Genomic DNA, 16332 nt, shown 5'->3' on the forward strand with positions numbered 1-16332 from the left:
AACCATTAATTGGTTGGTATAAACCACTATTAAGATGATAAACAATAAACTTAATTAATTCTCAGGTTTTTTTATTCATTCAGTAGACACCTGTTTATAAATTAGCATATACTGACATGTAACTTGTAAGACAGCTAAAATTTCTAGTTATGGGACTTACATTTTAATCATCAAATTAGGGTAAAGGTGCCATGTGTATTAATATATTAAAAAATGTGTTCTGTTCAGGTTCAAAAAATTCAATGATTTCAATTATTCTAATGATAATCAGAACATTCACTTAGAAACTGAAAATATTTTAAAATTTTAAACTGAAGAACTGGTACCAAGGCAGAGTTTCTTCCTCTTGGCACAGCAGAACTTTACTGTTCTAGTAAATTGTAATGAACTACTTACCACATATAGTTGTTTCCACAGACTGGCCCACTCTTGTAGAGTTGTTGTAACTTCAGTCACAATAGAATCTTCCAGCGGAACCACGGTTTCATACTGCCTAGAACCAAAATCACAGCAGCCACATTACTTTTGATGCTACCTGCTCCATTTTTCAATGCTCTAAACTCAAATATTAAAATCAAGAAAATATAAAGAGAAACACAGCTAACTGTTCAGACACCTTTGTACAGTGATAGTATAAAATGGTGTAACTGGGCTAAATTAATGTAAACATATTTGGTTTTGTTTTCCTAAAAGCAATTTCCTATGCTTTTAGAAAGGCTACATGGAAAACGTTGGGGTTTTTGTTTTGTTTTGTTATTTTTTAGCATATTCTTAAAATATTAAGTTTGTTTCTTCAAAAAAAATCATACCATTGAAAAAACTTTGCTGAGAGTCACTTGTACTTTTAACATTTTCTGTAATGCAAGGTAGCTCATACTCTAGACTAAAAGACTTGAATGGATTCACAGTCCCCAATACACTGATGGTGATGATGGTATTCTCCTAGGAGAATAAGTAGGTAAGAGTGGAGTTGGTGACTTTACATTCAAATGGGAAGACAGAGATGGAAAGCTCCAAGGAGCACAGAAAAAAGTTAAAATGACACAACTAAAGTTATAAAATAACATGCTAATAACTAATACCAAGTAAATGAAGATGTATATGTTCATTTAAAAAATCAAAGTGATAAAATTAACCACACTAGGAAACAAGAGCTGACCAGCAGGGCTTGGCTGTTGTGAGGGTGATCCATGATGCCATTTGAGACAGGGATGACAGGGGAGGAGGCCATTCATGTGAGTAATTTGCCATCAGATTTATATCCTGCTAGATCCAGGGCACTTTCTTACTAAACAAAGAAGCTTCCTGCTTTTTTTGTTTGTTTGTTTGTTTGTTTGTTTATCTAAAGCTGAAGGACCACAGAGATTATATGAACCCAATTGGAGGTTGTAGCAAGCTATACCATTAATGAATTAAGCCACAGGATGTCTTTAGCTGCCATTTGAACAAATGATCTTAAATAGAGATTATGTCCCAAACAGTCTTCTGCAGGGAATGTACCTTAACAGTACTGTGTTCATTCAGTACTTTCAGGGAAGACCTGAATAAGTCAAGCATCAAGTGTGCCTGCTAATTCTATAGAGATATATTTAGGCAATAAGTAAAGAGTCTGTTTTATTTCTGACTTTAATGAAAACCTGGACCTAGAATGAACAAAAAGAAAGAAAAGAAAACAAGCAGGTAAATGAAATAAGGGAGATGACCTATAAACAAATGAGAAAGGCAGGGACTGGGAGTGTGGCTCAGCAGTAGAGGTCTTGGTTATCCATGGCCCTGAGTTTGGTTTTCAATATGCATAAAAAATGTAACTAAGTTCTACAAGATATAAAAAAAGAGTTGGAGAGAAAGTAAAGAGTACCATTAATTCTTAAATTAAGAAACGCTACAGTCAACCAAAATAAACCTGCAGAACTATTAAATTAATTTGGTAAAATAACAGAGACTTTTTAGTACCACTTATTAGTAGCATTTTTATATATTAATATTTAACTTTGAAAAATGTATATTAATATGTGGAAAATATTATGCTAAATGAAATAAGCCAAACAGAAAAAGACATAAAGATATATGCTTACAGAATCTACAAGTCAAATTAACAGAAACAGGGTACAAAGTTGGTTTACCAAGAATGAAGAAAATGGGAAAATTCAGAGGGTATGTTTTCAGTTATTAGATGATTAAACTCCAGAGACCTAATGGCTACATGGTTATTAAAATTGACAGTAAGACCTTATAAACTTCAACTCTGCTGAAGGATTTTAAGTATTCTTTTTTTCTAACCACACACAAATAATTTAAGTATGTGAGGTGATAGACATATTAATTAAACAGTTACACATTAATAAAACTGTAAAAAAAAATGTCATAGATTTCATACTAAAGAATTAGTAAAAGGAAAAAAATAATCCACTACCCCTTCATAAAAAAAGATTTGGAAAAGTCAGGGATACAAGGCCTAGACCTACACACAATAAAGGAAGTATACAGAAAGCTAATAGCCAACATCAAATTAAACCAAGAGGAGCTTAAAAACAATTCCACTAAAAGCAGGGACAAGACAAAGCTGTCTGCCCACTCCCTCTCTCTTCAATATACTACTTGATGTTTTACCTAGAGCAGTCAGACAACTAAAGGAGATCAAGGAGATACAAATTGGAAAGAAAGAAGTCCAAGTATCAGTATTTGCAGATAATATGCCTAAGCGACCCCAAAAATTCTACCAGAGAACTCCTACACCTTCAGCAAAGTAGCTAAATACAAAATAACTTTAAAAAAAAAACCCAGTAGCTCTCCCTTATACAAATGACAAACAGGCTGAGAAAGAAATTAGGAAAACAGTAACTTTTACAATAGCCACAAATAATATAAAATATCTTGGTGTAACTCTAATCAAGCAAGTGAAAGACCTGTATGACAAGAACTTTAAGTCTCTAAAGAAAGTAAAAGAGTCCTAAGAAGACAGAAAGATCTCCCATGCTCACAGATCAGTAGGATTAACATAGTGAAAATAGCCATCTTACCAAAAGCAATCCACACATTCAACATAATTCCCATCAAAATCCTTGACTGTCCTTGAAAGAACAATACAAACAACAAACCTGGAATAACTAAAGCAATCCTGTACAATAAAAGAACTTCTGGCAGTATCACTATCCCTGACCTCAAGCTGTACTAGAGAGCAGTAGTAATAAACACTGCATGGTACTGATATAGAAATAGACAAGTTTCAGTTAATGTCCTCCCCTGTTGGGTCCTGAGAACCTCTTGGGTCCCTGGCATCTGGGACTTTCTAGTGGCTACTCCCAATTCCCCCTTCCCCACTGCTACACACCTCTTTTCAAATTCTGGACCCTCTGTACTTCTCCCCCATCTCTTCTGCCCGCCTTTCTCTCCCCTTCCTCTCTCCCTCTATCTCCTAAGATTATTTCCTTCCCCCTTCTGAGTAGGACTGTTTGCATCGACACTTTGGTGTGGTCTTCCTTCTTCTTGGGTTTCATATGGTCTGTGAGTTGCATTGTGGGTATTCTGAACTTTTTTTGGGGGGGGCGGCTAATATCCACTTATCAGTGAGTATATATCATGTGTGTTTTTTTATGACGGGGATACCTCACTCAGAATGACATTTTCAAGTTCCATCTATTTGCTTGTGAATTTCATGAAGACATTGTTTTTAATAACTGAGTAGTAGTCCATTGTGTAAATGTACATTTTCTGTATTCATTCTTCTGCTGAGGGACATCTGGGTTGTTTCCAGCTTCTGGCTATTATACATAAGGCTGCTATGAACATAGTGGAGCATGTGTCCTTGTTATATGTTGGAACATCTTTTGGGCATATGCTCAGGAGTGGTATAGCTGGGTTCTCAGGTAGTACTATGTCCCAATTTTCTGAGAAACCACCAGAGTGATGTCTAGAGGCAAGATAGAACCTGTAGAGACCATATCCAGTGGATAGGCACAGACCCTGGTTGAGGGATGGGGCCACACACACACACCTCAAAAATAATAATCCAGAATTCCTCCTGTCAATAGAAAATGCAGGGACAAAGAATGGAGCAGAGTTTGAAGAAAAGGTCATCCAGAGAGTGCCCCACCTAGGGATCTATCCCATCTGCAGACACCAAAACCCAACACTATTGCTAATGCCAAAAAGGTGCTTGCTGACAGGAGCAAGCTGTCCCAAGAGGCTCTGCCAGTGCACGACTAATATAGATGCAGATACTCACAGTCAACCATCAGACTGAGTCCAGTAACCCCAATGGAAGAGCTAGGGGAAGGACTGAAGGAGCTGAAGGGGATTGCAACCCCATAGGATAAACAACAATATCAACCAACCAGAATCCCCAAAGCTCCCAGGGACTAAACCACCAACCAAAGAGTGCACATGGCTCCAGGTGCGTATGCAGCAGATGATGGCCTTATCTGACATCAACGGGAGGGGAGGCCCTGTTTCCTGTGGAAGCTTGATGCCCCAGTGTAAGGGGATGCTAGAGCAGTGAGGTGGGATTGGGTGAGGGGGTGGGCGTTGCAGAGGGGGAAACCAGGAAAGGGGACAACATTTGAAATGCAAATAAATAAAATAATCAATTTTAAAACAAAACATAATTACTCCAAGAAGCTGAGAATATATTCCTCCTCCTCTTCTTCTTCTTCTTCTTCTTCTCTCTCTCTCTCTCTCTCTCTCTCTCTCTCTCTCTCTCTCTCTCTCTCTCTCTCTCTCTCTCATCGTCTAACAAATGTGCCATCTTTTAGTCACTCCTTTCACCTCCTATCACTTTCCCTGAGGCCCAGAGGGATGGTAGGGATGGGGGAAGGGACACTAGCTAGGTGCTTACTGTTGTTTGTACACAAAGGGAGCTGGAGCTCCCTGCCCAAAAGCAGTGCAAGTGCCAGGAGCCCCAGGCATGAAGCTTCTTGCTGGATGTTTTTCAAGGGCAGTAATGGCAGTGGGCCCCAGGCTAAGGCACTTCTTATCACTTCACTCCACAGAGAACTAATATTTTATTGTAACACCTTTTTAACACCAATAAACAATGTGTGATAGTGAAATGTGGCTAAAAGTTAGAAGGGTCCATACTTAATCAGATTTCTTGCATTTTGAGGTAAAACAGAGGACCTGGGAGGAAGCAACAAAGCATACAGATAAACTATTTGCTCAAACCCTCCAATATCCACCTTCCTAGAATATAAACTCTTCCCAGACCAGCAGCCCGTTGCTTAGGATTATAATGTCATAACAGATACAGGCTGAGAGTCCCCTCCCAAGAAAACTGTAGTAAGAAACTTGTCAGCTCTGACAAGATTAGACAGGGTATTTATAGAAGGGCAGCACTGCCCTTTTCCTCCACGGGCTAGCTGAGGCTTTAAGAAAACCTAAAGTTAGCTCAGTAGGTCCTTCAGCTTTTTACTCTTTGTACAGGAAAAGGTATTGGTAAGCATGACAAGCTTCGCCTCTGTTGTTGTTGCCTTCACGAACTAGACCTTCCTGATATCTCCAAGATAATACAGATACAACAGCTCTAATCTGTCTTAGGGAGACTTTCTATTTTGTTTTTACTAAGAATATACTCTGGTGAGAGTGATGTGTGATGTGTGTCTGTGGTAAATATTTCTGTGGCTCATTCTAAATCTAAGACAGCAGGGAAGAAGAAACTCAACCTGCCACTAGAATTCTTGAAATAACTGTGCAACAAAACCTATATTGCTACATTTTATGCTTTTTAACTTATTCCAAGCTAAATTATCATTCTTGATGTGTCTAATTAAAATGTATGTATGTGTATATGTGAATATAAAAACTTTAGTATAATTTTTCAATTTTCAATTATGGAATAAAGCACAGGAACCTATCCGCCTGAATTTTCTTATTTTAAAAAACAGGTTTTTCAATGTTCTTATTTTAGTCAATTTGGAATTACCAAAAAAAAAAAAAAAAAAAACCTTTTATTTTAAAACGAAGCTGTTGCTGCCCGTTCAGCCTTGTTGAAAGTTGATTAGGACAGTGACCTAGCTCTGTGCTCTAACATGCCTGTATACAGAGTTACACAGACAAGCTGAGAGAAAGAAACAGATACAGAGTGGAGACAAGTTATGGCACCCTTTTCCTGCCATTGGTAAAACAAACAAACAAAAAATATATAAAGGACAGTAAACACATTTTGCCTGTGTTTCAGCTACACCTTCCTGTGTTTTTTTTGAAATATATTTTTTGTTAAAAAAAAAAAAAGATGTTTTTTAAAGGACAGAAAGAAGTCAACAAATGCAAGAAGATAGAGAAGGCTATGAGGTGGCTTGAATATTAATGTGGTTGTTCTCCTTGAAAAGGACCAGAGTTCACTGCTCAGCATCCACACTGGACAACTTACAACAACTCCAAGGGATCAGACACCCTCTTCTGGCAAGCACAAGACAGATACACACACACACACAGAGAGAGAAAGAGAGAGAGCGCGAGAGAGAGCGAGAGCACAGTGCAAGATATGAAAAATTCAAGACAGACATCGGAGTCTCAAGGAAAGAAACAAAAATCTTGAAAATGAAAAGTTTAAAATAACATAGAGACAGAGAGACACAGAGAGATGCTTTAAATTTTTAGACCTAAAAACATGTATATAGAAAATAATAGATACAAAATGTATTTTTGATAAAGAAGGTTAAAGAACAAAGGAAAAGACTACAAGTCACTGTGTCCAAGTTAAGGATTACTGCACAATGAGCAGGAATGAGGAGGCATAGGACTAGACAGAAGCTGTACTGTGGCCTTCAATTAAGCAAAACTGGCTGTTAATCAGAAAGATATTAGAGAAATACAAAAAAAGTAAAGATGAGGCCAGAAAGCTTGAGCATGTTACAGTTCTCAGTCAGTCACAGTAAGATCTATAAACACACAACTTCAAGAAGGACAGTATATAAAAATGGCTGTTAGGTTTTTTTAAGGCCAGGTATTACTACAAACTTAGTTCATGCACTATCTTCTCCAGATAATAGGAAGAAACCTCAAAAGGAGACAATGGAATTCTAGACACTCAAAATAAAATTTTTCATTGTTTTTTCCTCATTAATTTTACAAGTGTATTGTAGTCTAAGTGCACAGAATGTTACCACGTGTTTATGGGGACAACAGAGGGTGGGGCTGGAGGAGGACTCTAAGTGTGCTGCTTTCATTCTCTGCCTTACCCTTTGAAATGGAGACTCTCAGGAAACCTGTAGCTAGGCTGGCAGCCAGCAAACCCAGCAAGCACCCCACTATCTCTATCCACTGCAGCACAGAGCTGGGGCAGACTCCTGTGACCACACAGGACCTTCACTGGATGCTGGGGATTTGACCTCAGGTCTTCATTCTGTTTAGCAAGCACTCTTACTCATTCAATCCTTGCAAATAAACTTTTAAATTAAGCTTTTTGGTGATTTTAACAACAGAAGTAAAGCAGACTTGGTCCAAAAGGCCCATTCATTGTAATTAATTACATACTCAACAATTTTGTACTACATAACTGGATACCTTAATTAAAAAGGAAATGTTATCTGAGACAATGATCTATGACTAACACCTGTGCTACCTATCAATCACAAGAAAATACAGGAGAACAATTGAATGACACAGCACAGTACAAGATATGAAAAATTCAAGTCAGACACTGGGGTCTCAAACAAGGAAAGAAACAGAAATCTTGAAAATGAAAAATTCAAAATGACAAAAACACTCAGCTAAATTTCTCTACCGCTAACAAACACATACACATAGTATGTCCTTTGTGTATATACAGTGTGTGTTAATTTTGTGTGTGCACTCATGCCTGTAAATGCAAGTGTATAGCTTAGTACACATGTAGAAATTAGAAGACAACCTGGAGTATCAGTCTTCAACTTCCCCCTCCATCTTTGATACAAGGTCTCTTTGATGTTTTCTAGCCCTATGATGACTAATCTTGGTTGCTAACTGGACTATATCTTCAATCAACTAAAACCCAAGTAGCTGGGCATGCATCTGAAAGATTTTCTTGATTCGATCATATAAGATAGGAAAACTCACCCTAAATCTGCCAGTTTCTAGCGGTAGCCTACATAAAAGGACATAGCAGGAGGAAGCTTTTGATTTTGGCCGGCTTGCCCTCAATCTTGCTGGCAAGTGCATCCATCTATCTTCTTGCTTTGGTATTCCTTTCCTTGTATCAGAATCTACTTCTTTAGGATTCTAACACAGACCAGTAGCAGGTCTCTAGGAATTCTTCAGGTCTCCAGCATTAGGTCACCAGTCTTTTGTTTGTTTGATTGATTTTTGGTTTTTGTTTTGTTTTGTTTTTTCTGCGATAATATTTGTGTAGCTCTGGCTGTCCTGGAACTTGATTCAGAGACCAGGTTGATCTGTATAGACCAGAAATTCTCCTACTTCTGACTCCCAAGTGTTGGGATTAAAGACATGACCTAGCACCATCACCACCCAGTGAGACACCCAGTCTTGTGGACTTTACAACTACTAGATTATTTGCCTTTCCCACAAGAAACAGCCATCGTTGAACTACCTGGACCACAGACTGTAAGCCACTCTACTAAATTATATTTTTCACTATATCATTCTGTTTCTTTAGTAACCCCTAACTAACACATGCTAGCTGACCAACAAGCTTCCAGTGGTTCTCCTGTCTCCATCTCTCATTTACCTATAGAGGCACTGGAATTATGTGTGCTCATGCTATATATATCCATTTTTTACACATTCTGAATATTTGAACTTACATCCTGATGTATGTACAGTAAGTAGTTTTACCCAATACATCATCTCACCAGCCTAGATATATTTCTATTCTAATTAATTGTAACATTTCATTCATATCATTCCACAACTTAAAATAAATTATAATACTCAGCAGTTTTGATACAGAAGGATTGCTTTTTAAAGAGCCAAACAAAAACCAACCTTTTAGTTTAAAAAAAAAAAGTACAAAATACCTAGGATATAATCCACAGACTTCAAGAAGGTTAACAAGCAGAAGGGCCCAAGTGAGGATGCTTCACTCCCACTGGGGAGGGAGAAGAAAGCAGAGGACAGAGGGAGGGAGGAACCTGGGTGGGAGACAGAAGGGGAAGGGGGAACAGGGCCAAGTATGGCCATGGGGGTGGTGGGGGAAGAGACAGGAGAGAAGCCCTGAGGGCCAGCAGAATGAATGGAAATATGCAACCTTGGGGGATGAGAAGTTGGGAGGAGATCCTCTAGAAAGTTCCAGAGACCTGAGAAGTGAGAGACTCTCAGAACTCAAAGGGAAGGACCTTAGATGAAATGCCCAACAGTGGGGAGAGGAAACTTATAGAGTCCACTTCCAGTAGAAAGACAGGGCATCAAGTTCAGGGATGGGTTTGCCATCCCACAGTCAAAAACTCTGACGCGGAATGGTTGCTGTCTAAAAGAACTGTGTAGAACCATGAAAGACAGCCTGGATCCTGGTTGAGCTAAAGTTAGAAACCCAGGTGACCCTAAAGAGATGGTAGGTGTTTTGCCTGGTTCAGGACACTAGGCTGTTGACAGGAGGCTGCAGCCCTCCATAGATTTATGGCCATCAGTCATGTAAGGGCAATGCCCCAAGCCCCTCCACAGGTAGAAGACATGACCTGTAGGCTCAAGCCAGATCCCCATCTTAATGAGACACCTAAAGGCCTGATAGACTTAGCCAATAAACTCTCCTACCCAGACACTCCTCCCTGCAAAAGGTATTTAACCTCAGGCCCGCCCTGAGAAATGGGGTATGGTTTTACTCATACACTTTCCAACATGACAATAAATGCCTTTTTTAAAGTGGTGTTCCACAGCTTCCCATAGCCGACACCCACCAGGCACCTTTGTAAGATAAGTGCAGTCAAAACTCCCATGTACCTGAAGCACTGAGCAGCTGGAGCGCTGTGGCTAAGCGAATCGGGGACCCCAGAACTGCAAGAACAAAATTGGAGAGGAGACTGAGGGAAAGGTGGTCCAAGTGACCAGCCGAACTTGGGATCCATCTCAAAGGGAGGCTCTCAGGCCTGACATATTACTGATGCTATAGTATGCTAATAGGAAACTAGAATGGCTGTCCTCTGAGAAGCCAAACAAACAGCTGATTGACACAGAAGCAGATACTTACACCCAAACAATGGAATGAAGTTTGGGACTCCTGTGGTTGAAGTAGGGAAAGGGTGGAAGAAGCTGAGAAGGGAGACCCCACAGGAAGACCAGCAGTCTCAACTAACCTAGAACCCGAGATCCCTCAAATACTGAGCAACCAACCAGGAAGACCTAGACCGAAGTCTGGTTTGGCCTCAGTAAGAGAAGAGATGCCCCTAACCCTTGAGAAACTTGAGGCCCCAAAGTGGGGAAGTCTGCCAGGGTGGGGAGGGACATTCTCTTGGAGACAGGCAGGAGGAGGAATGGGACGAGGAACTGTCAGGGAGCAGACTAGGAGGGGATAACAACTGGACTATAAAAAATAAAGAAGATTAAAGTTAAAAAAGTCAGAGACTCTAGATATGATTCAGCAATAGAGTGCTTATTTGTCACACATGGGAATCTATGTTTACTTCCCAACACACAAAGAAAAAAAAAAGGGAGAATAATTATTTTAATAGTGTTTTATATCATAATGTTTTAATTTCTATATTATAATCCGGTAATACTTTTTTAAATTTTGAGTTTTTTCTTTTTTAATATTTTTATTAGGTATTTTCCTCATTTACATTTCCAATGCTATCCCAAAATATCCCCATACCCTCCCCCCAACTCCCCTACCCACCCACGGCCACGTTTTGGCCCTGGCGGTCCCCTGTACTGGGGCATATAAAGTTTGCAAATCCAATGGGCCTCTCTTTCCAGTGATGGCCGACTAGGCCATCTTTTGATGCATATGCAGCTAGAGTCAAGAGCTCCGGTGTACTGGTTAGTTCATAATGTTGTTCTACCTATAGGGTTGCAGATCCCTTTAGCTCCTTGGGTACTTTCTCTAGCTCCTCCATTGGGGGCCCTGTGATCCATCCAATAGCTGACTGTGAGCATCCACTTCTGTGTTTGCTAGGCCCCGGCATAGTCTCACAAGAGACAGCTATATCTGGGTCCTTTCAGCAAAATCTTGCTAGTATATGCAATGGTGTGAGCATTTGGAAGCTGATTATGGGATGGATCCCCGGATATGGCAGTCACTAGATGGTCCATCCTTTCGTCACAGCTCCAAACTTTGTATCTGTAACTCCTTCCATGGGTGTTTTGTTCCCAATTTTAACAAGGGGCAAAGTGTTCACACTTTGGTCTTCGTTCTTCTTGAGTTTCATGCATTTAGCAAATTATATCTTATATCTTGGGTATCCTAAGTTTCTGGGCTAATATCCACTTATCAGTGAGTATATATTGTGTGAGTTCCATTGTGATTGGGTTATCTCACTCAGGATGATGCACTCTAGGTCCATCCATTTGCCTAGAAATTTCATAAATTCACTGTTTTTAATAGCTGAGTAGTACTCCATTGTGTAAATGTACCACATTTTTTGTATCCATTCCTCTATGAGGGGCATCTGGGTTCTTTCCAGCTTCTGGCTATTATAAATAAGGCTGCTATGAACATAGTGGAGCATGTGCCTTTCTTTTCAGTTGGGACATCTTCTGGATATATGCCCAGGAGAGGTATTGTGGGATCCTCCGGTAGTACTATGTCCAATTTTCTGAGGAACCGCCAGACTGATTTCCAGAGTGGTTGTACAAGCTTGCAATCCCACCAACAATGGAGGAGTGTTCCTCTTTCTCCACATCCTCACCAGCATCTGCTGTCACCTGAATTTTTGATCTTAGCCATTCTGACTGGTGTGAGGTGGAATCTCAGGGTTGTTTTGATTTACATTTCCCTGATGATTAAGGATGCTGAACATTTTTTCAGGTGCTTCTCAGCCATTCAGTATTCTTAAGGTGAGAATTCTTTGTTTAGCTCGGAGCCCCATTTTTAATGGGGTTACTTGATTTGCTGGAGTCTACCTTCTTGAGTTTTATATATATATTGGATATTAGTCCCCTATCTGATTTAGGATAGGTAAAGATCCTTTCCCAATCTGTTGGTAGCCATTTTGTCTTATTGACGGTGTCTTTTGCCTTACAGAAGCTTTACAGTTTTATGAGGTCCCATTTGTCAATTCTCGATCTTACAGCACAAGCCATTGCTGTTCTATTCGGGAATTTTTCCTGTGTGCCCATATCTTCGAGGCTTTTCCCACTTTCTCCTCTAAAAGTTTCAGTGTCTCTGGTTTTATGTGAAGTTCCTTGATCCACTTAGATTTGAGCTTCGTACAAGGAGATAGGAATGGATCAATTCACATTCTTCTACATGATAACCACCAGTTGTGCCAGCACCATTTGTTGAAAATGCTGTCTTTTTTCCACTGGATGGTTTTAGCTCCCTTGTCAAAGATCAAGTGACCATAGGTGTGTGGGTTCATTTCTGGGTCTTCTATTCCATTGGTCTACTTGTCTGTCGCTCTACCAGTACCATGCAGTTTTTATTAAAATTACTGTGTAGTACACCTTTAGGTCAGGCATGGTGATTCCACCAGAGGTTCTTTTATCCTTGAGAAGAGTTTTTGCTATCCTAGGTTTTTTGTTATTCCAGATGAATTTGCAGATTGCCCTTTCTAATTCGTTAAAGAATTGAGTTGGAATTTGATGGGGATTGCATTGAATCTGTAGATTGCTTTTGGCAAGATAGCCATTTTTACAATGTTGATCCTGCCAATCCATGAGCATGGGAGATCTTTCCATCTTCTGAGATCTTCTTTAATTTCTTTCTTCAGAGACTTGAAGTTCTTATCATACAGATCTTTCACTTCCGTAGAGTCACGCCAGGATATTTTATATGATTTGTGACTATTGAGAAGGATGTTGTTTCCCTAATTTTTTTCTCAGCCTGCTTATTTTTTGTGGAGAGAAAGGCTATTGACTTGTTTAATTTTATATCCAGCTACTTCACCAAAGCTGTTTATCAAGTTTAGGAGTTCTCTAGTGGAATTTTTAGGGTCACTTATATAGACTATCATATCATCTGCAAACAGTGATATTTTGACTTATTACTTTCCAATTTACATCCCCTTGATCTCCTTTTGTTGTCGAATTGCTCTGGCTAGGACTTCAAGTACTATGTTGAATAGGTAGGGAGAAAGTGGGCAGCCTGGTCTAGTCCCTGATTTTAGTGGGATTGCTTCCAGCTTCTCACCATTTACTTTGAGGTTGGCTACTGTTTTGCTGTAGATTGCTTTTATCATGTTTAGGTATGGTCCTTGAATTCCTGATCTTTCCAAGACTTTTATCATGAATGGGTGTTGGCTTTTGTCAAATGCTTTCTCCGAGTCTAAGGAGATGATCATGTGGTTTTTGTCTTTGAGTTTGTTTATATAATGGATTACGTTGATGGATTTCCATATATTAAACCATCCTGGCATCCCTGGAATGAAGCCTACTTGGTCAAGATGGATGATTGTTTTAATGTGTTCTTGGATTCGGTTAGCGAGAATTTTATTGAGTATTTTTGCATTGATACTCATAAGGGAAATTGGTCTGAAGTTCTCTATCTTTGTTGGATCTTTCTGTGGTTTAGGTATGAGAGTAATTGTGGCTTCATAGAATGAATTGGGTAGAGTACCTTCTGCTTCTATTTTGTGGAATAGTTTGTGAAGAACTGAAATTAGATCTTCTTTGAATGTCAGATAGAACTCTGCACTAAACCCATCTGGTCCTGGGCTTTTATTGGTTGGGAGACTATTAATGACTGCTTCTATTTCTTTAGGGGATATGGGACTGTTTAGATCGTTAACTTGAACCTGATTTAACTTTGGTACCTGGTATCTGTCTAGAAATTTGTCCATTTCGTCCAGGTTTTCCAGTTTTGTTGAGTATAGCCTTTTGTAGAAGGATCTGATGTTGTTTTGGATTTCTTTAGGATCTGTTGTTATGTCTCCCTTTTCATCTCTTATTTTGTTAATTAGGATGCTGTCCCTGTGCCCTCTAGTGAGTCTGGCTAAGGGTTTTTCTTGTTGATTTTCTCAAAGAACCAGCTCCTCGTTTGGTTGATTCTTTGAACAGTTCTTCTTTTTTCCACTTGGTTGATTTTGCCCCTGAGGTTGATTATTTCCTGCTTTCTACTCCTCTTGGGTGAGTTTGCTTCCTTTTTTTCTAGAGCTTTTCGGTGTGTTGTCAAGCTGCTAGTGTGTGCTCTCTTCAGTTTCTGTTCTGAGGCACTCAGAGCTATGAGTTTCCCTCTTAGAAATGCTTTCATTGTGTCCCATAAGTTTGGGTATGTTGTGGCTTCATTTTCATTAAAGTCTAAAATGTCTTTAATTTCTTTCTTTATTCCTTCCTTAACCAAGGTATCATTGAGAAGAGTGTTGTTCAGTTTCCACATGAATGTTGGCTTTCCATTATTTATGTTGTTATTGAAGATCAGCCTTAGTCCATGGTGGTCTGATAGGATACATGGGACAATTTCAATATTTTTGTATCTGTTGAGGCCTGTTTTGTGACCAATTATATGGTCAATTTTGGAGAAGGTACCATGAGGTGCTGAGAAGAAAGTATATCCTTTTGTTTTAAGATAAAATGTTCTATAGATATCTGTTAAGTCCATTTGTTTCATAACTTCTGTTAGTTTCACTGTGTCCCTGTTTAGTTTAGTTTCTGTTTCCATGATCTGTCCACTGATGAAAAGTGGGGTGTTGAAGTCTCCCACTATTATTGTGTGAGGTGCAATGTGTGCTTTGAGGTTTACTAAAGTTTCTTTAATGAATGTGGCTGCCCTTGCATTTGGAGCATAGATATTCAGAATTGAGAGTTCCTCTTGGAGGATTTTACCTTTGATGAGTATGAAGTGTCCCTCCTTGTCTTTTTTGATAACTTTGGGTTGGAATATTTTATTCGATATTAGAATGGCTACTCCAGCTTGTTTCTTCAGACCATTGCTTGGAAAATTGTTTTCCAGCCTTTCACTCTGAGGTAGTGTCTGTCTTTTTCCCTGAGATGGGTTTCCTGTAAGCAGCAAAATGTTGGGTCCTGTTTGTGTAGCCAGTCTGTTAGTCTATGTCTTTTTACTGGGGAATTGAGTCCATTGATATTAAGATATATTAAGGAAAAGTAATTGTTGCTTCCTATTATTTTTGTTGTTAGAGTTGGCATTCTGTTCTTGTGGCTGTCTTCTTTTTGGTTTGTTGAAGGATTACTTTCTTGCTTTTTCTAGGGCGTGGTTTCCATCCTTATATTGTTTTTTTTCTGTTATTATCCTTTGAAGGGCTGGATTCATGGAAAGATAATGTGTGAGTTTGGTTTTGTCGTGAAATACTTTGGTTTCTCCATCTATGGTAATTGAGAGTTTGGCTGGGTATAGTAGCCTGGGCTGGCATTTGTGTTCTCTTAGTGTCTGTATAAACATCTGTCCAGGCTCTTCCGGCTTTCATAGTCTCTGGTGAAAAGTCTGGTGTAATTCTGATAGGCTTGCCTTTATTTGCTACTTGACCTTTTTCCCTTACTGCTTTTAATATTCTATCTTTATTTAGTGCATTTTTTGTTCTGATTATTATGTGTCGGGAGGAATTTATTTTCTGGTCCAATCTATTTGGAGTTCTGTAGGCTTCTTGTATGTTCATGGGCATGTCTTTCTTTAGGTTTGGGAAGTTTTCTTCTATAATCTTGTTGAAGATATTTGCTGGCCCTTTAAGTTGAAAATCCTCATTCTCATCTACTCCTATAATCTGTAGGTTTGGTCTTCTCATTGTGTCCTGGATTTCCTGGATGTTTTGAGTTAGGATCTTTTTGCATTTTGTATTTTCTTTGATTGTTGTGCCAATTTTTCTCTATGGAATCTTCCGCACCTGAGATTCTCTCTTCCACCTCTTGTATTTTGTTGCTGATGCTCGCATCTATGGTTCCAAATTTCTTTCCTAGGGTTTCTATTTCCAGCGTTGCCTCACTTTGGGTTTTCTTTATTGTGTCTACTTCCCTGTTTAGGTCTTGGATGGTTTTATTCAATTCCATCACCTGTTTGGTCATGTTTTCCTGCAATTTTTTAAGGGATTTTTGTGCTTCCTCTTTAAGGTCTTCTACCTGTTTAGCAGTGTTCTCCTGTATTTCTTTAAGTGAGTTATTAAAGTTCTTCTTGAAGTCCTCTACCATCATCATGAGATATGCTTTTAAATCCGGGTCTATCTTTTTGGGTGTGTGGGGTGCCCAGGACTGGGTGGGGTTCTGATGATGGTGAGTGGTCTTGGTTTCTGTTAGTAAGATTCTTATGTTTGCCTTTCGCCATCTGGTAATCTCTGGAGTTAGTTATTATAGTTGTCTCTGGTT

The 16332-nt window shown here is 39.2% G+C and overlaps 1 protein-coding gene across 3 annotated transcripts in view; it reads right to left on the bottom strand.

Annotated features, from left to right (window-relative positions):
- Positions 1-16332, bottom strand: part of Dock3 (dedicator of cytokinesis 3) — a 296390-nt gene that overhangs the window by 205858 nt on the left and 74200 nt on the right. For all 3 annotated transcript variants that reach the window (XM_021171370.3, XM_085827985.1, XM_085827986.1), the window contains exon 5: positions 397-493. In XM_021171370.3, coding sequence (XP_021027029.1) covers positions 397-493 — 97 coding nt within the window. The remainder of the gene's footprint in view (positions 1-396; positions 494-16332) is intronic.

This window comes from Mus caroli, unplaced genomic scaffold (genome assembly GCF_978045245.1).
Source record: "Mus caroli unplaced genomic scaffold, Mus_caroli_1 scaffold_11, whole genome shotgun sequence".
Taxonomy (NCBI): Eukaryota; Metazoa; Chordata; class Mammalia; order Rodentia; family Muridae; genus Mus; species Mus caroli.